Source organism: Hibiscus syriacus, unplaced genomic scaffold (genome assembly GCF_006381635.1).
Source record: "Hibiscus syriacus cultivar Baekdansim isolate YM2019G1 unplaced genomic scaffold, ASM638163v2 tig00112988_pilon, whole genome shotgun sequence".
NCBI classification, from domain to species: domain Eukaryota; kingdom Viridiplantae; phylum Streptophyta; class Magnoliopsida; order Malvales; family Malvaceae; genus Hibiscus; species Hibiscus syriacus.
Window position 1 is genome coordinate 204,147 of NW_024063432.1, and position 27,978 is coordinate 232,124.

The following is a 27,978-nucleotide window of genomic DNA, read 5'->3' on the forward strand; positions in this document are numbered from 1 at the left end:
CTTTCCATGGCTTTCTTGCTGAATAATTTAGGGTTCGATACGATAACACGATCATCGGGAATTTAAAATTTAAAATTACGCCAACCTTAAAAGTGATGGGTTTATACTGATCTCTCATTTAATTAATGAATAAATGTATATCCTTAATAACCAGTGGCATAATTTCACCAACATATTCGCTAGTATTGACAAACACTAATCGAATATGTTGGTGATTTGCGATTGTTAAACGAACCAAAACAACACTTTCAAATATAAATAAATTAACACGAACAAAATATTAAAAATTTAAACGAATGTGAACAAAACATGAACGCCTTCAAAAATCAACAAAGACAAACAAACCTTGTTTGTTCAAGCTCGGTTTATTTATACCCTGTACACATGGCATAGAAAATTTTAATATATATTTTTGAGATTATAAAAAATAAATTATTTCCATTAATAAAACTATAATATTATAATATTATGGAAAACAAGATGCATTTTATCATGACAAAAACCTATGGATGCAATGTTGAATCTTGTATATCAAACTGAAACTAGGATAGAGCAAACCTTAACAAGATGCATTTTATCATGACAAAAACCTATGGATGCAATGTTGAATCTTGTATATCAAACTGAAACTAGGATAGAGAAAACCTTAAAAAAGGGGCAAGCTCGGGGGGAAGCGCACATGCATCCATTGTCTTTCATATGTTGATATGTGACTCCATCCAATTTCATCAAGCAAAGACAACTTCAGCTCATACAGTTTCTTCTTTGGAGGCCCACATCCATCATCTTGAATCATGTCATTTACCACCTGCAACCACCGCATCATCGGAATTCAACTCATACATACTGCTAGGGATGGACCGAGGGGAGCGGGTGGGGACAGTCGCCGCTTCTAAAAATTTTAAATTCTTATTCATTTTAGATATTTTCCTTGTATTTTCAATTGAAAATCTATTTTAACCCCCTAAAATTTTATAAGTTCATCATCCTTTAGAATTTTATAAATTCACTCCTCTAACATAAATTTCTAGGTCCGTCCATGCATACATACTGCTACTTTTTTCTTTAATTACTACACAGTGTCACTTGGATTATCCTTAGAGAAAATGCATACCTTTAGAGCAGTTCCAAGCCTTCCACACCGTCTCTCACGCAGTACAGAGAGGGTTCCATATTTAGAGGATTTCAGATCTACCCATTTCGTCAGTTCTTTAAAGTTCTCCTCAAATAAATCCGATTCGATATCAGACCCCACACCAGATTGGCCACCAGTTTGGTCCAAGTCTTTTGTGCCTTCAGTAGCAGACAAGTCTGAAGCTTTCTCAACCTAAAATGGTGATGCCAACAAAATTTAATCTAATGAAGATGATAAAACTACCACCACTGATACATGTGCTGAAATCATCACATTTTTCAGTAAAAGAATATAATCAACCTCAACATGGAGAATGCTATAAAAGGATGAAATACAAAATTCCCATCAAGGTTTTAGACTATAGCACAGGAGAATTTGGGCAGGATTTACGAAAGTGTTGAATCATTGATTACATATATCAGCCTGCCCCAACTGCTGTTTTTACCTCCATGTCTTCACTAGTTCACAATATGAGAAGAAAGTGAGGCATATCTTGGGATTGTTTATGTTGGTTGATATAGTACGTAGGAGGGAGATAACATAGAGATACTCAAGTCCCTAAGCTATATCAATAGTCTAGCTTTTCGAGAGTGGTCATGGATTTTATTCCGTTCCGTTATTCCATGTCTCAACTCTGCACCACACTTGTCAAATTCACTTTTTTTTCTGTTTATATACATTTGTTAATTTGTTTTCCCTTAGTTAAAAAATGCATCATCGATGGCCACCAATATCATTTTAAGTTATTAGAACGTAACCATGAGAGATACCAGTCACTACCTTTAGAGATTCAATCTCAGCCAAGGCCAGTCCCTTTTGGTACAACGCCTCTGCTAAATGATCACGGGAAGTCTCCATCTTCTTCTTATTTTTCTGAATAAATAAAAAAAAGAAAAAAAATGTCACAATCTTTGCATGTAAACTGAAAATACTAATAATCCAGTGGTGCATTATAAAGGGCAACAAGAAAGGCATAAATCATAAAGAGATGGGATAGCAGCGTGCGCAACACACTGGAGAGCATCAGAATTCTCAACAAGAAGATAGTATGTGTCAGGAATTAGATTCCTAAATTAAGTAGATTACGTAATTTTGGTAGGATCTTTGTGATGTATTTTATTAGTTAGGATCCCTAAATTTTAGGGATCTTTATTTATTCCTAGAATCAGTCACTTACCTAATTTAGTAGTTTCCTAAGATATGACAGTAGCTTGTATATTTAAATTTGTAAGTTTCCTACATAAAAATATAAGAAAGAATTACAGAAACTCCCTGTTTTGACATGGTATCAGAGTTTCTCTAACTCGATTTTTGGGTCATATTATTCGTATTTAAGTCGCCCTTCTCTGTTCTTATCTTCCCATTAGAGTGCGAGGTATATGTCCTACAAAACAATGGTTGATGGAGTTGATTCCAGCAGTTCAGAAGCTGTTTAAGGAGACACAATGAGTGAATGAGAGTCCATATCCTAGGAAAGGAAGATCTGCCCTCACTGAATGAGACTATTGCTATCATTTGTGCCGAGGAAGGAAGAAGAGGAGTGATGGTGCATGAAAACAGTCAAGTAGAGAGTTCAGCCTTGGTCACTAGGGCTGTAACTGAGGAACCAACATGCCTGGAGCAGCAGAATTTTTAAGTTTAGACCAGAAGCAACAAGAGTAGTGAATAAAGACTCTTTATGGTGTATTTACTGCAAGAAGCCTCGCCACACTAAAGAGAAATACTGGAGCTTACCTAGGAAGCCTCGGTAAGCAAGTACGAACCTCACAGAAAAAGGAAGTTCATCAAGAGGATAGAGCAGAGCTTATACAACCAAACAAGTGGTTACGGAACCTGAAGAACTATTTGCTGAGTTCAACAGGGAAGAAGTAGAAAAACTAAAGAGTCTAACTAAAGAGAAATACTGGAGCTTACCTAGGAAGCCTCGGTAAGCAAGTTCGAACCTCACAGAAAAAGGAAGTTCATCAAGAGGATAGAGCAGAGCTTATACAACCAAACAAGTGGTTACGGAACCTGAAGAACTATTTGCTGAGTTCAACAGGGAAGAAGTAGAAAAACTAAAGAGTACTGAAATCCTTAGAGAAACCCTCTTCTACAACTACATGCAATTTGGTATTTTCAGGTATATCCTCTTCCTTTTCTCAGGATTTTAATGCCTTGAAGTTATCCAACCATATATCTACCCAAAATTCCTGGATAATTGATTCAGGAGCCACATACCATATGACTAATTTCTCCCTTAAATTTCTTACCTACGCACCCTTTCCTAGTAACAGAAAAAATCACAGTTGCAGATGGTACAATGCTAATTATTGCTGGCTAAGGAGATATTGTCATAAGTAAAACCCTGTTAATTAAAAATGTCTTACATGTACCAAAACTATTTACTAATTTCATATCCATCCAAAAGTTCATCAAAAACACTAACTGCAATGTTTTGTTTCACCCTACACAATGTATTCTTCAGGAGCAAGAAACGAAGAGGATGATTGGGCGTGCTAGGGAAGTAAACGACTTATACTACCTTGAAGATCCTAGTGGACCAGTTAGAGTCTTAAATACCCAATCATTGTCTCTTTTATCAGAATCTACAATCAATAAAGACCAAATCTGACTACACCATTTTCTCCTTTGTCACCACCTTTTAAAGTTTTAAAGACTATGTTTCCCTTTTGGTTTAATTCCTTAAATATTGAAGAATTGCATTGTGAAGTATGTGAAATACTAGCAAAACATAAACGTTCTCCTTACCCATCATGCAATAAAAAGAGTACTAGTCCTTTTACTCTTATTCACAATGATGTTTGGGGACATTCCACTATTCCTAGCATAACTGGGGCCAGATGGCTTGTATCGTTTATAGATGATTGTACTCGGGTCACATGGATTTTCTTACTAAAACACAAATAAGATGTTAGCCCTACCTTTAAAACCTTCTATACAATGATCAAGACTCAATTTGGGACTGAAATAAAGAGATTCAGACCAAACAATGCCAAAGGCTACTTTATTCAATTCCTATCTCCCTACTTTTTAGAAAAATATATTATACAAGAATCCTCATGCGTAAACATGGTCTATTCAACCAGAGCCCAATACACCACAACCAAACATTCAGGACACTACTCGTCCTCTACTGGTCTATTCAAGTAAGAAGGCACCTATGCAAATTCAATCATCCCCGTTTACCGTTCCTATGGAATATGAGGTACATTCTGAAACTCATTCTGATCAAAATGACAATGAAAATACTATGTCTACTTCTGATTTTGAATTTCCCAATGCTATTAGAAAAGAAAAAAGAACATGTACCACAAAATATCCTTCTTACCTATTCACGACCTAAAAAACTTATCCTCTAATCACAGAGCCTTCCTCACCAGCCTAAATGTCATAACTATTCCTAAAACTGTATCCGAGGCATTAGAGAATGAGACCTAGAAGAAGGCTATGAAAGATGAAATGGAAGAACTGGAGAAGAATAAAACATGGAACCTAGGGAAGCTGCCAGAAGGAAAGAAAACAGTGGGATGCAAATGGGTGTTTATAGTCAAGTACAAGTTAGATGCTCTTTAAAAAGGTACAAAGCAAGGTTGGTGGCAAAGGGTTACTCTCAGACCTATAGGATAGACTACCTTGAAACATTTTCCCCTTTTGCAAAGATGAACACAATGAGAGTCCTACTGTCCTAGTTGCTATTTAGGGTTGGAATCTACAATAGTTTGACATTAAAAATGCCTTCTTACATAGAGATCTTGAAGAAGAGGTATACATGGATATATCACCTGGATTCGGCCCAGCTACTTGAAGAAGGCCCTATATGGACTAAAGCAATCCCCAAGAGCTTGGTTTGAGAGGTTCACCAAAGTGATGCTAACTCAAGATTTTAAACAGAGCCAAGGTGACCACACTCTGTTTGTGAAACATTCACCTTCAGGGGGAGTGATTGCACTTTTGGTATACGTAGATGATATAATTGTTACAGGAAATGATTCTGAAGGAATTGGAAGCCTAAAGAAGTGTCTTATAAAGGAGTTTGAAGTGAAGGAACTTGGAAGATTAAAATACTTCCTTGGTATTGAAGTGGCACACTCACAAGGGATTTTTATATCTCAACAAAAGTATACTTTGGATTTGTTGAAGGAGACTAGAAAATTAGGGTGTAGACCAGCAGAAACTCCAATAGAAGGCAATCATAAGCTTGGAGATTCAAAAGATAATAATGTAGCAGTTGATAGAAGTTCATTTCAGAGACTTGTGGAAGGCTTATTTATTTGTCACACACCAGACTAGACATAGCGTATGTTGTTGGAGTTGTAAGCCAGTTCATGCACAATCCTAAGGAATCAAATCTAAGGGTTGTGACTCAAATTTTACAGTACTTGAAGGGCATACCAAGGAAAGGAATTTTGTTTAAAAGAGGAGATCTGACTTTGGAAGCATATATTGATGCAGACTATGCAAGGTCCATAATTGATAGAAGGTGGTCAACCTTAGGGTATTGTACTTTCTTTGGAGGAAACCTAGTCACTTGGAGGAGAACAAAAACAAAATGTTGTGGCAAGATCCAGTGCAGAAGCTGAATTTTGAGCTATGGCAATAGGAATTTGTAAGTTACTATGGCTGAAGATTATTTTAAAGGATTTGAAGGTCAAATGGAATGAACCAATAAAGCTATACTGTGATAACAAGTCAACAATTAATATTGCTCATCATCCAGTTCAACATGATAGAACAAAACATGTTGAAGTGAATAGACATTTTATAAAAGAAAAACTTGACAGTGGCCTGATCTGTATTGTTTATGTGACCACTGGAGATCAAATTGCAGACATACTTACCAAGGGGTTACTTGGTAAGTATTTTCAGAAGCTGATAAGCAAGCTGAAGATGGAAGACATCCATGCCCCAGCTTAAGGGGGAGTGTCAAGAATTAGATTCCTAATTAGATTCTTAAATTAAATAGATTATGTAAATCTGGTAGGATCTTTGTGATGTATTTTATTAGTTAGGATCCCTAAACTTTAGGGATCTTTATTTATTCCTAGAATCAGTCACTTATCTAGTTTAGCAAACCTAGTTTAGCAGTTTCCTAAGATAAGGCAGTAACTTATATATTTAAATGTGTAAGTTTCCCACATAAAAATATAAGAAAGAATTATAGAAACTCCCTGTTTTGACAGTATGTTTAGCAACCGTAATTCTGATTATATACTTCGCTAATTTTTAAGTGGATTTAACAGCATGGTTAGGGGAAAGGCAAACCGAAAATATAAATATTACCTCGGCCTCCTCATCCTCTGGATCGCTTTTTAGTGAAAAGAATTTTGCCAGTTCATCTCTGTCTATACTATCAATCACATCATTTGCTGCATCTATAACCTGCAAAGTTAAGTTATATTAATTAAGAAAAATAATTTAGTTTAGATTTTCCCCTTTCAGTTTCAGATATTGTAAACTTCTAGCAAGAGTTAATTATTCTAGACAGTATGTCATGCCAAGCACATAAACTTCAACCTCCTTCAAAAGCTATTGCTTATACAGTCACGAGAAGTCCATGCAAAGGCCTAAGGCTTTGAGAACAACCAAGCCCCCACTTGAACCAAGAGGGGTTTCAAAATTTAAGCCTTTTTCGTCTAAGAAACTTAAGAAAAAGGAATATGGAGGCTAACAAATAAGGGCAATACTTTCCACTCCATATATATTATTTTTAAGAATCTATCATGAAAACTAAAAATCCACTTTGAAGTGACTCGTGTGTCACCATTTTATACAACTAAAGCTAGTTGATTGGAAAGAACCAAGCAATTGAGAAGAGTAAGCATAAAACAAAACAAAGAGGAACAAACCTCAATAATATGTTTTACCAAGACACAAGAGAGACATTAATGTTCTCACATACCAAACTCTGCTTTTCCTAAAACTCACCACATTATAATGATGAGTTTTGTCCTCAATATTGTCCCGAGATAGCAAACTTTCCAAGATCTTGACAAGCAATGGAGTGTGTTTAGGGTATTCAGACTGCCAAATGACACATAACAAATGTTAGAACTGATACAAAACACAAATTACGGCCTAAAGAACAGCTTCAAATTACTAACAGAAGACACTATCTGTTCTTGGATTAAGAATCTAGATCTAGATGTCATATAAAGCAGATTCTAGTTTCAGGATTTATATGCCAATTTAAACACAAATGAACGAAACAAGTTACAATAACAAGCTTTTCACGCTGAAGATTTGGCATGTGTAGCAACGGAGGGCACAAAACTTTCTCCACCATGTTTGACAGCAGTTTAGACAGTTATACAACCATATTCAGCTTGTACTTGAAAATCTAACAAACTTTGGTGCTGGAAATCATTATTTCAAGAGTAAGTTAATATAAAATTTTTAACATATCTGATTCCTACCTATTTATTGCTACAAATATACCACTTTTTTTGAAAAGAAAAAAACAGAACATATGCTAGACTTGGATTGTAGTAGTCACTAACCAAGTGACTGCTAGATACTAAGTGTGAGAAAACTTACTCTTCGGACAACGCCTAAGGAGAAAGAGGATGATTCTCATAAAGAGATGCATTGTTCTTCAACTCTTTGGAAAGAATATACCTAAACTAAATAAAGGTAGAGATAGAGTTCTAACCTTGAGTGATTGAGCTAACTTTTCCCATTCAGAGCGACCTTCATCAGTTTCTTGCTTCAAACTTCCAAAAACCTTTAGTTTTGCATCTCGAACCTAATTGAAGAGTTGAACAAGCATTAGTATAAATGTTGACACCAGAGTAAATTGATGTTTGAAGGGAAAAGTTTAAGTCCATTATCCCAAGCAAATATATGATACAAGCAAGGACAAGACAATAAAACCTGCAAGTTTAATTATTATTCAGCAATACAACCGTTGCAATTTATCACCAATGTAATACTGAATCCAAAAAATAAAAGTAGAAATAGTCCAAGGATATTTTTTACAAGTTGGAAATTTAGAGTTGCCTTAGAAACCAGCCCCCATGACAACATTGCAGATACCTAATATATCATGCCATTTGTAAGTTTGTAATTGTAATGAATGGTGTGACACTGCTACTTTCACACTAAAGCATCAGAATCAATATCAGATAAACATTTTTAGCTATTAAGGAAACAGCCTTAGTGGTCTCTTTGCCGTTCCCAAATCCACACATAAGAAATAAATGAACAAAATTTATTTCCTGTAGCATCAAGAAACGAACAGCATTTATCTACTTTCTCCACAGCAGAAAACCTGCTGCAAATTGGAATGCATATAAAAAATTAGTTGTGGAAAAATATCAATTAGAGTGATTTAAGGACATTATATGTCACTTATAGTGATCTAAATAACTTACTTTTAGGAATCATTTGACCCTTGATTTTAGGACTGATTTAGAGGATTTTTCTGATTGTCCCTAGTTTATAGTCTCTGATAATATTTTGTTACATAAAGTTATTCAAATAAATGAAATTCTTTTAATCATCCTCTTTTTCTACCCAGCTTTTCACATTTGAAACCTGATTCTTGGAACCACATAATACCATAAAAGTAGAATTGTGGTAAAAGACTCAGTAACACGCAACTACAGAACTTCGAATTGCAGAAAAGCATCAGAAACCATATCAAATATAACATGAGAGGAAATTTGTTTCAGTTATCCTAATTGATGCAATACATGGTAAAAATCTTGAAAAAAGAATAAATAAAATAAACTATGCAAAGCAATAACACCAAAAGAAATCATGAATATATGGGTTTCATGACAAGATTGATTATATTAAAAAGGATTAATGATAACTTGTTATAATTTGATAACATGAAAAAGATGATGAAATAAACTTTGCAACAATTCAATCCACGGATTCTAAATTTATCATATACAGATGTCAAGTACCTCTTCTTCTAAACGTTCAGATATAGGTTTAGTGCAAGCTGATGTAGAACCTTTGCTTTTGTCCTCGTCAGTCTGTCAATAAAATGCTATTAGCGATACGGAAAAAAAACAAAAGTAAATCTCAGCAGTGCATCATTTTAGGCCATTCCAAAAATCGAACAATATGCTACAGAATTATGTAGATACTCCATATGTAAAGGAATATTTGATCTGTTTTATAATTTCTAGTTATTTCTTGTCAGTTCAGTTCATTTTTTGTGGATTTCTAGATCTGGTTTTTCTGTTTCTGATTTGGAATTAGTTCTTTAAAAGAATCGCCTGCAATTTTTTTCCTCCTCTTCTCTCCGTTAACTGTTTCTCCAGTCTCTCTCTAGATCTGTAAGCTCTCTTCTTATCTCTTTAATTTTCAGTTTTCATCCTTTATCTGATTTTCGGTAAGCTTTCGCTCTTCTGATTTCGGGGGAACGTTGTCGTCTTCTTCTAAGTACTCCAAAAACTCGTATTCTGAACAAATAATTCGAAAGATTTATCAAAATAATTCTCAACTATAAGTATTTTCTTTTTGTTTTAACTGTTCTACAGATCTGGGTTTCGATTATTGTTTGAGGGTAGATATTTTGAATTTGACGTTTGTTTGGTTGATATATCCGTTGATCATCAACTCTGCTAATTCTTTTGTGGTGGGATTTGTTTTTTCATATAGATTTGATAAAATCTGTTTTTTTTTTCTCTTTTCTCTTTTCTTTAAAGACCCTAATTGATTACTCGATTTCACTACTAGGATCTAAGGATTAGAAAATATCTTTTACGATCTGTCAGAAATCGGAAAGTTTTAGGTTTCATCATAGTTTGAGGACCTGTTTTAATATTTTGTTTTCCCTAAAGTTAAGTAAGATAGTGTTAATTTGTCTTAAAATCCTATTTAGTAACCAACTAGGTTCTTAGTACCCATCAATTTTCTAGAGCTTTATTGGTGCATATTTTGTCTTCTTTTGTTTCCTTTTTTATAGTTTCTCATAGCTTCGGCTCTAGATGATCACTTGAGGTCATGTCCTTCTTTTAGACTCCACAGGGCGTATAGGGGGAGGGCTCGACAGAGTGGCGTCAAGGAGACTAGACTTAGAGTTTGTTCGTTGAATATAGGCACATTAAATGCTAGGCTGCTGGAGCTGACCGACGTACTTAGTAATAGGAAAATAGATTTGGCATGTATTCAAGAGACTAGGTGGAAAGGGGCTCGCGCCAGAGAGTGTAATGGGTACAAGTTGTGGTATTCAGGCGTAGATAATGCTAGAAATGGGATGGGTATCTTGGTATCCTCTAGGCTCAAGGAAAATGTAGTTGAAGTTTGTAGATATCGAGATAGGATTATGATGATTAAGGTTATTATAGAAGCGGAAGTGGTGAATGTCCTTTCAGTGTACGCCCCACACGTAGGCCTAGGGGAGGGGGAGAAACGTTGCTTCTGAGATCAGTTAGATGATGTACTTAGGAGCATTCTGGAGGACCAAAGAGTTTTCATAGGGGGAGACTTCAATGGCCATGTAGGTAGGGCAACCTACGGGTATGACGGTGTTCGTGGGGGTTTTGGGTTTGGTAGTAGGAACGAGGAGGGGCGTACGTTGCTTGATTTTGCAACTGCACACGATATGATGGTCACAAACTCTTTCTTTAACAAGAGAGATGTGAACTTGATTACGTTCTATAGTGGTGGACATTGTACCCAAATCGACTACATCCTAGTTCGAAATCGGGATCGATGGGTTTGCACTGACTATAAGGTGTTCCCTGAAGAGGCATGTGCATCACAACACAGATTGTTGGTTTTGGTGTTCCGCGTACGCCACGGTCAGAGCATGCATAGGAGGGCTAAGCTTGGTAAACATAGGATCCTTTGGAAGAACTTACATGGAGCGACAACTGATGACTTTAAGAGTAAGGTTTTGTCTAATACAGGTTTTGGTACTTCAAACTCAAAAAATGCAGATATGTTATGGAAAAATATGGCAGATTCCATCAGAGAGGTAGGCAAAAACACCCTTGGGTTGTCGATAGGGAAGGGCAATGAACATAAAGAATCGTGGTGGTGGAACGACGAAGTCCAAACTAAGGTGAAGACAAAGCAAACTTGCTTCAAGGAGTTGTTACAATGCACTGACGACGAAGAAAGATCGAAAGCTAAACAAAGATACAAGGAGGCAAAGCGGGAAGCCAAGAAAACGGTGGCCAAAGCAAAGGATAAGGCATACGAGGAAATGTACAAGAAATTAGACACTAAGGAAGGACAAAACGGCATCTTCAGGCTTGCAAAATCCAGGGAGAATAGGAAAAAGGATCTAGGTCGCATTAGGTTTATTAAGGACAACAATGGTGTCCTCTTAGTGAAAGATCATGATATTAAGAGGGTGTGGGGTAATTACTTCTTTAGCTTATTTAATGATGGTGCCTCTCCCTGTAGAGATAGTACCGTTGATGGGTCAGCCGACCATCATACAACGGTCATTGACTGCCCCACAAGTAAGATTGGGTTTGAGAATATCAAAATGGCTCTTAGAAAGATGGGAAGGGACAAAGCTGTCGGTCCAGATCAAATTCCTATCACTGTGTGGTTGTCCCTAGGAGAAGAGGGAGTAAAGTGGTTGACCAACATCTTTAATATTATTCTAGAGACTGCCAAGATGCCAAAGGAGTGGAGAGAGTCTACGGTGATACCAATCTATAAGAATAAAGGAGATCCCCATCGTTGTGGCAACTACAGAGGTATTAAACTACTCAGCCATACCATGAAGCTATGGGAAAGGGTGATAGAGGCTAGGTTGAGACATGTACTAGGGTTTCGGAAAACCAATTTGTCTTTATAGCAGGCAGGTCTACTACGGAGGCGATTCATCTACTTCGACGGCTTATGGAGAAATATAGGGAAAAAAATAGAGATCTTCACATGGCGTTCATTGACCTTGAGAAGGCGTATGATAGCGTTCCCCGCGATACGATCTGGAAGACATTGGAAACGAGACGGATCCCAACTGCTTATATCCGTGCGATTCGTGATATGTACTGTAGATCTACTACCTACGTCAGGACTACAGTTGGCGACACCGAGGCATTCCCGGTGGAAATCAGATTCCACCAAGGGTCAGCTCTTAGCCCTTACATCTTCGCTTTGATTATGGATGACATCTATTGTGCGACACCAGACGGTGTTCCATGGTGTATGTTTTTCGCTGACGACATTGTCTTAGTGGCTGAATCAAAAACTGAGCTTAATAGTAAACTGTCTACCTGGAAAACAGCTTTGGAAGAAAAAGGACTAAGGATCAATATTGAAAAGACAGAGTATTTATGTTCAAACTTCAGTGGGAACCAAAACGATGAAGACGTAGAAATATGCATAGAAGGACACGTTCTCCCCTCAAAGGATTGTTTCAAGTACCTAGGGTCTATGATACGTAAAGATGGGGGTGTAGATGAAGAAGTTTCACACCGTATAAAGGCGGGATGGCTAAAGTGGAGGGCTGCTACTGGAGTTTTGTGTGACAAGAAGGTACCTCTAAAACTTAAGGGAAAATTTTATAGAATGGCAATAAGACCAGCGCTGCTGTATGGATCAGAATGTTGGGCTATCAAGAAGGATCACGTAAGGAAGATGGAGGCCGCAAAAATAAGAATGCTTCGATGGGTGTGTGGTAGGACTCTATGGGACATGACACCAAACTCTGCTATTAGGATGTCCTTGGGGGTGGTGCCTGCATCCGAAAAATTGAGGGAGGGAAGACTACGGTGATTTGGGCATGTCCAAAGACGACAACCATCGGATGCGGTTAGGAGGGTAGAGTCGATTACAGTCGACGGTACCAGAAGGAGAGGTCGACCAAGGCTGAAATGGGAAGACTGCTTGAGATCTGATTTAAAGGATTTAGCCCTTACTGAGGACATGACCTCTGATAGGAAATTATGGCGACTTAAGATCAGGGTAGCCGAGTAAGGCGAGTCACATCCATTGGGTGTATCATATTTGTCTTCTTTTAATGCATTTGTAGTAATTTCATTACTTATACTTTTTATTTGTTTCTGTCATTGGAATTAATGAAGGCCTAGAACTAAGGTAGCGGAGTAGTGTTGCCTTAGTTTAGGTTTTAACCCATTTGACTTTATCCATTCTCGAAGCCTGCTATCGTTGAATTCCTTGTATACTGTTCTTCATGTTTCCTCTTCATAATTTTGGACGAGTCTTACTTTTCTGTCTATATGCAGATATTTTTACGCAGGGGTGTATTTGCAGGGATTACTTCCCATTACAAACGTGCATATGAAGACTGCATATGAAGATTGTCCAACTACGTATTTTATTTATTTATTTATTTAAACATGCATTGTATTTTATCTTTATTTTTAATTTTTTGACTGCCGGAGGTCTTCCATGGAAGCTGCTCTCAACCTGGCGTTGGGGGACAACCTACTACCCTACCTCCCCCTTATCCCATTACATATGGGAATAGGGTTTTATTGTTGTTGTTGTCCATATGTAAAGGAAAATATATCACAACCTTGTTGGGTGGTATCACATAAGAGATCCGATAAGACACAGGATTCTTTTGTGGACTTTTTCCCTCTTCCCGGCTGGCATATGATAGCTTCCCATGTGATATTGCTCCCAGTAATATAGATCCTTGTGAGGAGTTCTGCCAGAACAATCCAAGTGTTACTGTACACCTTCTATGCTATTAATGAAGTAAAAGAGACATCAATAAATGTTATACCTTTGGAAGCTTATCTTGGTTTGGTGGACTTAAATAAAATGCTTCTTTTTTCCTGGAAATGATGCTTCAAGTTAATTACATACTACAAATAAGAATGTCCATAGAGTTGCTGTCGGTCTACATGACTCATATATCTTTTAAATTATACATACCCTGGAACCAAAACAGATGATTTAAAGGTACTGTTTCCCGTCACAGGGCCATCCGGTTCAGAGAAAAAGTTCAATCGAACAACATCCTGGTTTCAAAATAACCACAGAGGCTCGTGAGCATACCTCATTAACCCTTTCCAAACAAACACGGAAGAGGACAATAACTAAAGGTGGTGTCATTAACTTCACTATTTGAGGATACATCTATGCCCTTCTCTAATATCAAGATGCCAAAGCCTTAAAGGCAAATAACTAAACAATTTTTTCATTGCATACCTCATAATTTATAAGTAGCATTACTTCGCACATTATATATAAGACCCATTTCTAGCATGGATATACAGAACAAATGCACAATATACCTTTTCCTCCAAATTCCTTTCTAAAAATAGAACTAAATGCTTCATCTTTTCCAAGTACTGTACATTGTCATGCCTGAATCAAGATAAGTGAGTGTTAGTGAAAGCAATCTAGGATTGAAGCATATTAGAAAAGAGTGATAAATGAACTTTCCTGTTTTGTAGCTATCCTACTACAAAACATATTTTCTCAACCTCAATAAACAAGAGAATCTCAAGTCATGCTATTCAGGAATTTCTTTAAACAAACAAAACACCAACAGAGGTCCTGTGGATGACTTGTCTGGGAACAGGGAGGAAAGAATTCCACTAGCATCCAAAATTTCTTACAGATAGCAAAAGTAAGCTGGAATGCATGGCATGTTTAGTAAAGAGCTTATTTGAACGTACCTTAAATACAGTTGCAAAGTGTATTCACCCTTTGTAAGTTTTGAAGATTTTGGATAACAGTCACCCATTGCATAGACCCGCTATAATTGATGAGGGCAAAGGGATTTTGGCAAGTCAGTAGAATTGCGGCTCAAAATAAAGTAGATGCTCACTAAAAAATAATTTATGGTAGAATATAAATTTTGATCAATGACTAAAGCACTGCACATGTAAAATGCAGGTTCTACTTCATATGAGATGCATAATTGTGTCAGTTCAAAGCCAATTCACCAGAAACAGACATTTTTACTTCCTATGTGATCGAAATAGAAATAAAAATGTACCTTGTTTGTGTCAGAAATCATGTAATATTGGGACTCAAATTTAGTGTCATATATCCGATTGTTGAGCAATGGAATATGAGGTTTCACTTCTGTTCCATCTTCCAATTTAAACTTGTAGCTGTAGAGGGGAAGAAAAACCAACACACACGTGCATAAAAACAAATGATTGCATATGTAAGATTTTTTTTTTTATTTAAGCAAATGAAAATAAACGCACGTTAATGTTAATGCTAGTATTTGTTTCCCTGATGGTAATTTGTCACGATTGGTTGGAAGAGTACAAAGTTTTGCCTCAACAGGCCGGTATGGAACTCTTATCTGCATATTGAACATAAAGAAACAGAAATAGAAGAACCTTTACCAAAAATGAGCATGCACATCAAAAGGAAAAGTCACAAAGTAAACTTTTTTTTTGATAGGAAAGAAAGGCCTCGTTAAAACCAGTCACAAAGTAAACTAGTAAAAGAGAAATCATACATGACCAACATAAGACTATAATAGCTGTTTTACCTTGTTTAAAACAGCAGCAGGGGCTAGTTTTTCTGATGCCAATAGTGCTTCAGCCTCAATCCTGATGGGTGCTTCACTTCCATCAAGGACTACTTCCGTTCTATTTACTCCAATTCCATGAAAGACAATCTAAAAAATTTATAAAAACCCACATGTAAGGTTATTAAATGGAAGAAAGATCCCTATTAACACTTAAAAAACTGCATTCCCACATTAGTTTCATCCAGACATCACAATTCACAGAACATGCAACAGGAAATATACAACAAATAGGTTTGAATATGCATCTTCTGCTTATGCTATACTTTTCTCGATTTGTACCCAGAGAATTAAAATTCTCAATAAAAAACTTGTCTTTCATAAGTCAAACTACACTGTAAGCTAATTTAGTTGTGAATTATGATGCGGCACATTTGACTAATAAAAAAAGGAAAGCTTCATCACCTAATATGTAAACACCGTTTCATTTGTGGGTCTAGTGCCAGATCAACCATTACAAGCCAATTTGCATGATCCAAGACAGATCAGCCCCAATTGCCCCAGACAGACCAACCAGCTCCTCCACCTGCCTCTCTTCCACTTCCGTCCCCCATTTTCTCTCTCCCCAATACTCTTTTTATTTTTCTTATTTTCCTTTTTTTTACATTTCAAAAATAAAAAAGTCCAAAAGATTCTAAATTTTAAATTTTAAACTTTGTATTTCAAAATTGCATTTGATTTTTGCCACGTGTCAGGAGTATATCGAGTTTTTTTACCACATGAGTCCATGGACTAATGGTGTTAGTCAAAAGCATATACCAGAAGTAAAGTTCAAGCAATTAATTGGGAATTTGTTATTCATTGGGTCTCTGATTAAGGAAAAAATATATAGTATACGAGGTAAATGTGTATTTAACCGTAACAAATACTTACATTGTAAGGCTATCAGATGTCAAAGATAAACACACAACTTATCAAAGACGAGCAAAGTTTCCAGATATTACAGAAATTAACCTCAAAATCTACAATGGTTGTCTCATGACTTCCCATGCCGCTTGACCAGAACTGAGCTATTGCTAGTTCCATTGTTTGACCACCTACAACAGGAAAGGAGAAGCTTTGGGCTGTGGGAGAAGAAAATGTTATGGCACGCTCCCACTTGATAGGCCTTCTCAGTGGACAAATCTGCATGTTACACACATGTCAAGGAAGGCTTAGGTCAATTCTAGTACAGGTTCTCACCACATTCTATACCTGGATGGTGTCAATGAAAAATCGTCTCGTAGTATCAAACCCAGATGTCCGTATTGTTGCTTCAACCCATCTAGCACCAAGTGGCACCTCTATATACCTCCGTTCTATGTGGCCTATATAAAAAAGATATCATAAAAGGAAAAAGGGAATCAACTCATGGAAAGGTTCTTGAATGCATAAAGGGTGCAGAAAATATAAATGGGATTGAAATCTGTGCCAAACAAACCTGGAAGGAATGGCATCCTTGAGAAGGAAATTAGTGGTGGCCGATTTATTACAGCTTTTGGCTTTGTTATAGTGATTGGGATTCTGAAAAGAGGACCACGCCATGGAGCTTTGCAATCAATTCCGTAGACTTCATAATAGTGAAGACCATCACTAAGAGTTGTAGGATCAACAACTATGCTGAAAAGAAGAGAAAATAATTCCCTATTATTAAACATGTATTGTCCAGGATTAAAAACTTAATTTCGAAAATATAGAAAATTTTCATTCAACTACTTTACAGTTGAAAACAGGTTGACAATAATAAATTTTAGTAAATAAAAGTTCATATAAAAAGAAAAAAAAATCAAGTAGAAAAAGGAATTTATAACCAAAATGCACGTAATGATTAAATTAAGCACTTTCTTATGAATAGTGCCAGTGTTTACTAACTTGAAGGTGCGCCCATTATGAGTAAGGAGAAGATATTCAGGAACTTTCAAAACTGCATTATCACTAGAACGTAGCTCAATACACTCCTCAAAGGGAACCAATTCTTCCAATTTGCTTGCATCTTCATGAAACTTTGGCTCAACTTGTACTGCCCACTATGTAACAGAAACTTTAGCAGTTGTAAAACTCGGGGATAAGCTGAAAATATGAAGTTGAAAGGGGGGTGGCTTCTGACCCTTTTTTTTTTTTTTTAAATTGAATCTGAAATGAACAGATAGATGAGAAAATATAATAATAGTAATAGTAATATTACCACCACCTTCACTACTTTTTGAAAATGAACACTTGAGAGAATTTCATGCCAGTAATCTCATAATTAAGTAATAAATAAAAAGCAAGGAACAAAAAGAATATAATCGCCATGAATTAAAATTTATCAATATCCACAAATGCACCTCAGTAGAAATTTGGCAAGCAGTAGCCTCTCTTAGGTAGATACCTCGAAATGTAGGTGCTGCAAGTGACATACATTACGTGTTACAATTAAGTTTCATCAGGTACTTTAGTAATCAATGAAAAGCATATAGATTTTTAAAATGTAGGGTGGGACCGCTTTGTCAATAACCCATGAAACAATGCATGACCGAACCAACCAATGGTTGATCTATGAACAACGACCCAATCTGTCTATGCTGAAATCTTGTCCAACCAACTCAATCGATACCATTCAGACTAGGTTGGCTCCCAGATTTTTCCAACCCAAGTCGCGCCTCTAAAACCCGGTATAGTCTATCTATTTAAAAAAATTATAAATGGGTTGAGCCTTTCCATTAATTTTAATTAAACACGCACAAATTTGTTGGGCACACAAGTATGGTAGTACTGAACACATGGAAAACTGGATAGTATTCGTCACCATATCAATCTAATCTTAATTTCCCAGATCAATTGACCTTTATTTGATACCAAACACACTGGATAGTATTTTTTTTGCATGTCAACTAAACTTACTTGATTTTCCAGATTGACTGATCTTAATTTGATACCAAACACACGGAAAATCACCGGACTTCTGTATATATTCATATGCTCTGCCAGACAGAAGAGCCAAGGTGAGGTTCAGATACGAAATATATATAAAAATGAAGAATAGGGGCAAAATTTCTTACTTGTCAACTTGCATAAGCCCTTGTCCAGTGGTTAGTTTATCTTCAGGCAAACCACCTACAGGAATAGATGTATTCTCAAGAGCTTTCCTTACAGTATATGGGCTTACAGTAATTCCCTCCGCCTGCAGGCAACATTAAATAATCTATCTATAGATGCACACAGAATAGCACCCCAATGAGAGGAAAGGAACAATCAAAAACTTGAAAAATCAAATCGTAGGAAGACCTTCATGGCACTAATAAGCAATGCGATCCCCCCACAAGCAGATGGAGATGCCATTGATGTTCCATTCATGAGCATGCGCCCTTGGAGAGTCCAAGTAGGAACAGGGGCAACAGCCCCTCCAGGAGCACTTATACAGACCCCAAGGTCTCCATCAGCTGTAGGTCCTCGGCTGGACCTGCATCCATTGGGACCAATTCTTCAATGAGTTTGATGCAAAAAAAAAAAAAAAAAAGAAGACAAAGATCTGCAGGTGGAAGGTTGTGATACATCATGTTTCAATGCCAAACAAAGAAAAAATGAATTTAAATTACCAAGTGTACTCAAGCCCTTCAGCTGGAGGTTCAACTACGGAATGAGCACCAGCAGCCATTTCCGGAGAGACATATGCACCAACTCCTATGATACTAGACGAAGTACCACCTGGAGCACCAACAGTGCTCAATGCTGGCCCACTATTACCAGCACTACTCACAAATATTAACCGGTGCTCATGTACCACCTAAATTAAACCCAACAATGACACTCCTAGCATATTAGAGAGAGATGAAAATTAACACGGCAAACTACATCATATATTTATGCCTATAGGAAAGGTTCAAGATCGTTACTTCATTAACAAGATCAACAAAGCGTCCATAGTCAGGTAATAGTGTAGGTTCTCCATAGCTCATGTTGATTAGATCACATTTATTCTGTCATCGGAAAAGGAGGTAGAAAATCCATAAGGTTGTGATCAAAATGCAACATATTTAAGTCCCCAGAGATATGACACTGACACACAAAATTAAAATGACAGCATCTAATCATTTTGCAGTTCCTGAGACAACCATGCTATTGTAGTTTAGCCATCAACAGAAAATGTGTAAATGCATCAAAAAGATATATGAAGATGTTTTATGTGTTTATAATCAATATGGTATGGATATATGCCAGAAGGTGATATTTCGGCAAGTGCACAAGATGATAAATGCCTAATGATGACGACAACACAGAAATGAATAATCCATCAGACGAAAAAAGCAAATTGACCCACCTCCACAGCAGCTATTAGTGCTCGCGTCAAACCAGTTCCTGTCTCCATTGAACCCAAACGTGAGTCTCCAATTTTACATGAAATTAACTGTGCTCCAGGTGCAACACCGTTTAACAAGGGCTCCTGTTAACATCATGTAAGAAGAAATTTTTTATTCCAACTCCAAAAGGGAAAATGCCGCAAACTGATTTATTAAGCTTAAATAGCAATACCTGTGGGTGGAAAGCAGCTGCGATACCAGCAACATGAGTGCCATGAGGAGAGCTATCTGTAACAATACTTAATATATTCCCTTCGTCATACACATTAACAACAAATGTACAAGCATCTAATTTACTAAATACGCCATATTTCCGTTCAATCCTGCAAGGATGGTATCAGCAGGGTTAGCTAACAATTACATTACATTTGTTTCAGAAACTCCAGAGCAGAAAACCAACGAGGATAATGCCACACGGCAAACATCCAAAACCAAGTTTAATATGGTACTACATTCATATTAATATTAACATTATTTTATCATTAAAAATCATAATGCTACTTTTGCATATACGACCAAGAAAGATTAGTCAACAGGGTGATTATATAAACGAAACAGATGTGGACCTGTAATTAGTTAGGGGCACAAAGCCAGCCAGCTTCCCAGATTCTGGATCATCCTCGAGACTTTGTGTATCAAAAGCAACCCTCCATTCTTCTCCATCATGCCATACAACAGCATCTATAACAGGTCCTTTGTCATCATAGCTCTAACACGTGAACAAGTACAAAGCTCAGAGCAATATAAATTTAGGGACAAGAAACAAGGTAATTTAATAAAATCCTTTACATCAGCCTGATTTTTTAAGATGTCTATTCTATTCTGGAGATCGCCACGAACCCTTTTCAATTTTGGATCCTCCGCCTTTTTATGTTTCTAAATAAATGAACAAATAACATATTATACACGGTAATAGTAATAAAATGAATTCTGCACGAGTATAATTGTATCAGACTAACAACTGGTGAAATGCTATCAGTAACACAGAAACTAGAAGAAGCAAGGGACTTTTGACTTTTTTGTTTATTCCCAAAGAATATTCCTTTTATCATGGAAACAGCATCATTTTTGAAGCATATGCATAAGTAATGCACTAATTACATTAAAAGAAGGATAAGATACATGCCACTTATCACTAAAACGAAAGATAAGAGTATACAAAGAAAACATGAAATCTTTTTGTTATTGCTAGAGGAAGAGTACATGCATCTCAAAGTGCCCAATTTCAATTCACTCCATACCATATACAAATTTGAAAAAAAAAATATCTTTCCAAATAATAAATATATTACCAAGGCACCTGCAACACAACACAGTAAGATCAGAAGAGAAGCATAAACAAAATTGAAGAACTAGTCTCACTTTCACACAATGGATGCACAAATAAACACAAAACATATGTTAACAATGAACAAACTTAAAAAGAAGGTTGTTTTCATTTACTAAATAGTTTACAGCCTTTATAGAATAGTCTAAGTGTAAATAAGGAAACAAACCCTAAAAATCAGAAACTCCCTAAGAATTAGAGACTAAGATTAGATCAAACTGTACAAGGAAACTCCTAGGAATAAGATAAGTAATTTAACCTTAATTTTAGGAAATCCAACACTCCCCCTCAAGCTGGAGTGTAGATATTTATCAAACCCAGCTTGCCAATAATTTCTTCAAACATGTTTCTGCTCAAGCTTTTGGTCAACAAATCTGCAACTTGTTGTCTCGTAGGCATGTAGGTAACACAAACCTCTCCCAAGTTAATTTTTTCTTTGATGAAGTGGCGATCAATTTCCACATGTTTGGTGTGATCATGGTGAACATGATTATGGGCTATGCTGACAGCTACCTAGTTGTCACAATCCATTTTTATAGGTCTTGTATAGAACACTTTTAGTTCTCCCAGTAGTCGTTGTATCCAGATTCCTCGAATATACCATGTGATAGTGCTCGATACTCTGCCTCTGCACTGCTGCATGCTACAACAGACTATTTTTTACTTCTCCATGTTACGAGATTACCCCAAACGTAGCTACAGTAACCACTTGTAGAACGTCTGTTGTTAACAACACCTGCTCAGTCTGCATCAGTGTATACTTCTACACTTTGGTTGGCAGTTTTCTTGAAGTGCAGGCCATTACCCGGAGTCCCCTTGAGATACCTTAATATCCTGTACGCAGCTACCAGATGTTTTTCCCTTGGAGCATGCATGAACTGGCTGATAACACTCACACCGAAAGCTATGTCTGGACGACTGTGAGATAAGTAGATAAGTCTCCCTACTAGTCGTTGATATCTCCCCCTGTCAATATCTTCCCGCTGATTAAGGAGCATTTTGTGATCCTTTAATCAAGAAGGGGGTTTTAATGAGGCCTACCATTCCTATCAAAAAAATATCTTCTCCATCCTGATCAATTTTTAATTTAAGATTGAATTCCATAGGAGTTTCGGCTGGTTTGTAACCCAACAAACCAACTTCTGAAAGCAGATCGAGAACATACTTTCTTTGGGAGATGAAAATATCTGCCTTAGACCTTGCTACCTCTATTCCAAGAAAGTATCTAATATTCCCCAAGTCCTAAAGTTCGAATTCAACACTGAGAAACTCTTTTAGACTTTTAATTTCGTTTGAATCATCCCCTGTTAATATTATATCGTCCGCATAGACAATGAGAATGCAACATTTTCCACTTTTCGAGTGTTTGTAGAACATGGTATGGTCAACCTGTCCTTGAATATAGCTTCTACTAGTCATAGCTTTGGAAAATCGGTTGAACCACGCCCTTGGAGATTGCTTTAGTCCATATAAGGACTTATTTAGCTTACACACTTGGCCCTTGCTCTCTTCAAACCTGGTTGGAAAGTCCATGTACACTTCCTCATTTAATTCCCCATTGAGGAAAGCATTTTTACGTCCAATTGGGTCAAGGACCAATCCAAGTTGACAGCAAGGGATAGGAGAACACAAATGGTGTTTAGCTTGACAACTGGTGCAAACGTATCGTCGTAGTCAAGGCCATAGGTTTGAGTAAAGCCCTTAGCCACAAGTCGAGCCTTGTATCGGTCGATACTGCCATCAGGTTTAAATTTTGTAGTGAAGATCCACTTGCATCCTACGGTCTTCTTACCACTTGGTAAATCCGAGACTTCTCATGTTTCATTGTCTTTGAGAGCCTTATTTCTTCCATCACAGTTTGCCTCCACTCAGTTGATTTAAGAGCTTTTTCTATGTTTTTCAGAACTTTTACAGTATCAACATTAGGCACAAAGGCTTTATAAGACATAGATAAGTTTCCATAGGACACAAACCGAGAAATAGGATGTTAAGTGCAGGTCCTTGTTCCCTTTCAAACAACAGTTGGAAGATAGATAGATGGAGATGGAGGTGAGACTTTTGTTTCAGAACAATCCTCGATTGGGGATGAAATTAGCACTGCTGTTTTAGTTTCAGGAGAATGAAGTCGTCGACAGTATACCCAAGTTTTAGAGCCTGTTCTTGCTACCTTCCTGGATCATGTTGTTGTTCTTCGGTGGTGTGATTGATTCTGCTAATTTCTTGCTGCTGCACAGGAGAAACAATCGCTAAATCTGAAATTACAATGGTTGTTGCGTTGCTAGGTTTGTTTGTGATAGTAGAGATAGGATCATGAGGTATAATGAGAAGGGTATTAAGGGTCTTATCTTCATTGAGAGTCTCCCCCTAAAGATAAGATGTTGCAAAGTATGGTTCATTCTAAAAAAATGTGACATCCCGAGAGACAAACATTCGGTGTAAGGTTGGTGAGTAACACTTATAGCCCTTTTGTGTGGGGGAATAGCTAATGAAGGCACATGTGTGGGCTCGAGGATCAAGTTTGGATTGATTTGATGATTGTGGATAAAAGTTTTATAACTGAATATTTTTTTTGGTAGGTTGGGAACACGAAATAAGGGAAAGGCCTTTTGAAGTGTATGTAGAGGTGTTCAAAAATTTATTACCTTTGATGGTAGACGATTTATGAGGTAGCAAGCAGTGAGGACAACTTCTCCCCACAAGGATTTTGGGACACCTATAGTGAACATTAAGGCTCAAGCCACAGCAAGGAGATCTCGGTTTTTTCTTTCGGATATCCTGTTTTGTTGATGTGTGTCGGGGCAAGAACTTTGATGTATTATGCCTTGGTCAGAAAGGTAAGGGCTTAGAACAAAGTTGAAATATTCTCTACCATTGTCAGTTAGGAGAGTATGTATGGTAGAATTAATTGGGTTCGCACCATTGAGTGAAAGTTTTGGAATATTTTGGGTGTTTCAGATTTTTCTTTGAGGAGGTATACCCAACAAACCCTAGTGTGATCATCAATGAAAGTTATAAAGCATTTAGCCCCCGTAACATTCTTTACACGATTGGTTCCCCATAGATCACTGTGTATTAGCGAGAAAGGCTGAGACTGGACATAAAGCTTTAACGAGTATGATACAAGAGTGTGTTTGGATAATTGACAAATTTCGTATTTCATGGAGCTCACACTTTTATTGCGAAATAACAAAGGAAGATGTTTCTTCAAATATAAGAAGTTTGGATGTCCTAGTCTACGGTGCAATAACATAATTGTGTCCTCTTTTGAAGTAGATAGAGCCAATCCTTCTTGTGTGCTGTCTTTATTCCAAACATAGAGTCCATCATCAACTTTAGCAGTGCTAATCATCCTCCTCGAATTTTATTCCTGTACCACACAACCAATCGCAGAAAATTCAGCAAGAACATTTTCATCCTTGGTAAGTTTACTGATTGAAAATAAATTATAAGACAGTTTTGGGACATCTAGTACTTTATCAAGGGAGAAATTTTCTGCTAATTTTACTTTTCTAATTCCAGCCACCAATGAGTAGGATCCATCAGCTATACGGATTCGGAATTGGTCATGACAAGGTGTATAAGTGTAAAGCAAAGTGGGGTTACCTTTCATGTGATCAGAAGCACCCAAATCGAGTATCCAGTAGGATTTGTTAGGTTCAAGGACAATGTTGAGGGCAGTACCTTGGGTGGCTAGAGAACCACTAGCCGTAGAAGTACCAAGCAACTTATGGAGTGTCTCAAGTTGGGTTTTGGTTAGGCGAACGCCAAGAGCATCATCTGCAGCAGTTGAGGTATTAGTGGACAACATTGCAATCTTATTCTCCTTCTGGTTTTTTCCAGGATAGCCATGGATTTTGAATCATTTCCAACACGGGACCTTTGTGGTTGTGGGCCTCTGGAGATAAGGGTTGAGTTTTCAGTGGGACAGTAACCAACAGTTGTAACAGGTTTAGGTTCCTTTGAATCACTCATCATGACAAGTCGACGCTTCTATTCTCTTCTAACTTCTGCAAATGCTTCACCAATGGTTGGCAGGGGGTTCTACCTAGAATTCGACCACGAACCTCATCTAGCTCTCAGTTCAGTCCTGCTAGAAACTCATAGAGACGTTCACTGTTGAAGTGAGTCATAAACTTGGTGTGTTCCACGCCTTCTCCCCAGTCTGCCTCATAGTACATGTCCAGTTCCTGCCACAAAATTTTCATATTATTGTAGTAGTGAGTTACTTGAAGTGTTCCTTGTCAGATGCACTTCAACTTCAGTTTGATCTCAAATACTTAGGAGGCATTTTCAAGATCCGAGTAGTTTTCTTTGATTGCATCCCACATATCTTTTGCAATTTTGAAGAAAAGGTAGGTGCGACTAATATGACCTTCCATTGAATTAATTAACCAAACCATTACAATTGAGTTATTGAGTTCCCAAGTGCCATAAGTTGGGTCTATTGTGGCTGGTCAAGGGATGTCTTCATTGATATATCCTAGTTTGCCACGACCACGAATCACCATAATGACCGATTGGGACCACTGTAGAAAATTTTTCCCATCGAGTCGATGGTTAGTGATCATATGAGAGGAATTAAGGTCCCCTTGATTGATATTTGGAATCATTTGTGAGGTTTCAGTCTCAGATAAAGTTTTGACTGTGTCACCCATGGGACGGAATAAAACATGAGGCAAGAGAGATTAAAGAGGAGGGACGTTTGGGACGAGAGATTAGAGATGACATGATCAAAAATTCTTAAAGCTATGATGCCATGAACAAACTTAAAAAGAAAGTTGTTTTTATTTACTAAATAGTTTACAGTCTTTATAGAGTAGTCTAAGTGTAAACAAGCAAACAATCCCTAAAAATTAGTAACTACCTAAAAATTAGAGACTAAGATTAGATCCTACTGTACAAGGAAACTCCTAGGAATAAGGTAAGTAATTTATCCTTAATTTTAGGAATTCCAACAAACAATTTGAAAGCAAGTATACAAGATGTATTAAAAAAATGGATTTGAAATATGAAAAATTTATGCCTGTGATCATAAAATAAAAGGTTGCCAAGTAGAATTTCCAACAACCTGATCGAACTCATAAAGGTGCATTACAGCCTTTGCAATCGCCTCCTGGTTTTTTTCATCCCAATTTTTCTTTCTTTCTTTCTGCATTTTTAATAATGAAGAGAATGGCCAGAAAATAGTAGGCCACCAGTCCATTTAATATGGGCAATATAAAAAGTTCTAAAATTCTGATGAATTAAGCAGAAAATATGGCATACCTTTAGACGTGACGTTAAAGTGCGTGTAAAAAGCTCATAAACCAATTTATAGCCCACATGCCACTCTCCAGAAGGGTTTTTCCATGAAGAATTGACAACCAATGATGCCCCTACAATTTATTTTAAAAAAATTACACAAGATGGGATTAGAAAACTAGAAGTGTCAACTCAGAACTAAAATCGATGCTTCTGCTGATGATTCTTTATGGAATACATAGGAAAAAGACAACATGGAACACTATCAAGAAGTTAAACACTAAAGCTCCATACATCTGAAGATTCACATATTTTCTTAACAATGTAAAAGTTAAAGAAAGAATGGAAATCACCAAGAACTACATGAAAATGGAGTTAAATATTCAGTGACAGAACAAAACACAGAAATAACCAATCACTTATCACTTAATGCAGATAAAGTTTTAGCTACCACTTCAATGCAGCATTGAAGAAGCCTTGAGGAACAATAAAAAACCCACATTGTTTCTATCATTTAAAACAAAGGAAATTAGGAAGTCGAAAATCTATGATCACGAAAACCAAACTATTTCACAGTAATACAACCAGAAGCTCCGCGAATCTGACCGTCCTCATCAGCCTTCACCATTTTTGAGGTATCAACATCTCCACTCCCAGTACTAAAAAAAATAAATAAATATTTAATCAAGTATATAGGAAAAATAATTAAAAATGAAAAGAACCAACTTAGCAGTCAGATAGAGCAGAAGGCTAGGAAGTACCAGTCAATAACATCTAAGATCTTCGGCTTCCCGTCTGAAGTTAGTTGCAAGCCAGCAGCAGCCGGATCAACACCAGAATCTGGGGGGGGGGGGAAACAAAGCAAAACAAAAATCATAATCTTGCTTTCATTTCTATTCATATCCGAAATTTTCTTAAATAACGATATCAATAAAAAGAGTACCAAAGATTGCGATGAGGGCACCGCGACCGTCGTAATGAGGATGAGCTTCAATGAAGCGATCAGCTCCAATCTCCTTCTTCGGCATCAGAGAGGCTAAGAAAGTGGCATGGTTCAGTTTAAAATTGTGGAGACGCCCATTCTCTTCACACCCACCACCACCACTAGAAGTAATATCAGTAGTATCTACTGATGAACAAGGCATCATCCTATATATACCACCGCGAGTCCCGCTCAGACTCCGATGATGACGATTCCACCCCTTTTTCGTGAAATTATAATTACGATATGTAAGCTTTCTTCTGGGTGAAATGATTAGTAGCGAAGGAAGAGTGTGAAATTGTGGAGCTAATAATGTCGTTGGGGGTTTGGCCCAGGTCTGACCATTAAATATCGAGTTTCGCATTATATCAAGTGTTTCATGGAACCGGAGGTGAGAGGACGTTTTGGGAATTCCGGTGGTGGTTACGGCGGATGAAAGCCGTATTGGAGTAGCCGCGCCACCTGTTTAGACTTTAGAGGGATAAGGTCAGTTACCTATTGGATGTGGTTTTGATGGCGCGGAAGCTG

The 27,978-nt window shown here is 37.1% G+C and overlaps 1 protein-coding gene across 4 annotated transcripts; it reads right to left on the reverse strand.

Moving 5' to 3' along the window:
- Positions 1-602: 602 nt before the first annotated feature.
- On the reverse strand, positions 603-27,937 carry LOC120185008 (tripeptidyl-peptidase 2-like). 4 transcript variants are annotated; one of them, XM_039189343.1, is made up of 35 exons: positions 27,412-27,936; positions 27,230-27,308; positions 27,054-27,127; positions 26,493-26,602; positions 26,293-26,376; positions 21,964-21,966; positions 20,690-20,776; positions 20,467-20,609; positions 20,073-20,223; positions 19,861-19,983; positions 19,436-19,519; positions 19,139-19,326; positions 18,828-19,002; positions 18,602-18,723; positions 18,444-18,523; positions 17,888-17,946; positions 17,433-17,587; positions 17,002-17,180; positions 16,776-16,888; positions 16,536-16,706; positions 15,543-15,671; positions 15,250-15,350; positions 15,033-15,150; positions 14,710-14,789; positions 14,323-14,395; positions 13,961-14,046; positions 13,809-13,860; positions 13,596-13,730; positions 9,049-9,120; positions 7,788-7,880; positions 7,064-7,159; positions 6,419-6,517; positions 1,916-2,008; positions 1,115-1,327; positions 603-808 (listed from the first exon to the last, which is right to left on the reverse strand). In XM_039189343.1, exons 1-35 carry the CDS (start codon positions 27,812-27,814, stop codon positions 647-649), a joined length of 4,185 nt encoding a protein of 1,394 aa, XP_039045274.1. In that variant the 5' UTR covers positions 27,815-27,936; the 3' UTR covers positions 603-646. The 4 variants fall into 4 exon arrangements, with proteins under 4 accessions (XP_039045274.1, XP_039045275.1, XP_039045276.1 ...); XM_039189344.1 differs by lacking the exon at positions 14,710-14,789 and having other exon boundaries at positions 15,085-15,150; positions 27,412-27,937; XM_039189345.1 differs by lacking the exon at positions 27,054-27,127 and having other exon boundaries at positions 27,412-27,554.
- Positions 27,938-27,978: the final 41 nt, after the last annotated feature.

What these genes read in the sequence shown, in the direction of transcription:
- LOC120185008 (XM_039189343.1), bottom strand. Translation starts at nt 27,814, where the DNA reads ATGCGAAACTCGATATTTAATGGTCAGACCTGGGCCAAACCCCCAACG. An exon ending in CAGCTGCTTTCCACCCACAG is followed by an intron (nt 19,984 to 20,072) that starts GTATTGCTATTT and finishes TGATGTTAACAG; the next exon opens with GAGCCCTTGTTAAACGGTGT. An exon ending in CAGTCAATCTGGAAAATCAA is followed by an intron (nt 17,947 to 18,443) that starts GTAAGTTTAGTT and finishes TGTCACTTGCAG; the next exon opens with CACCTACATTTCGAGGTATC.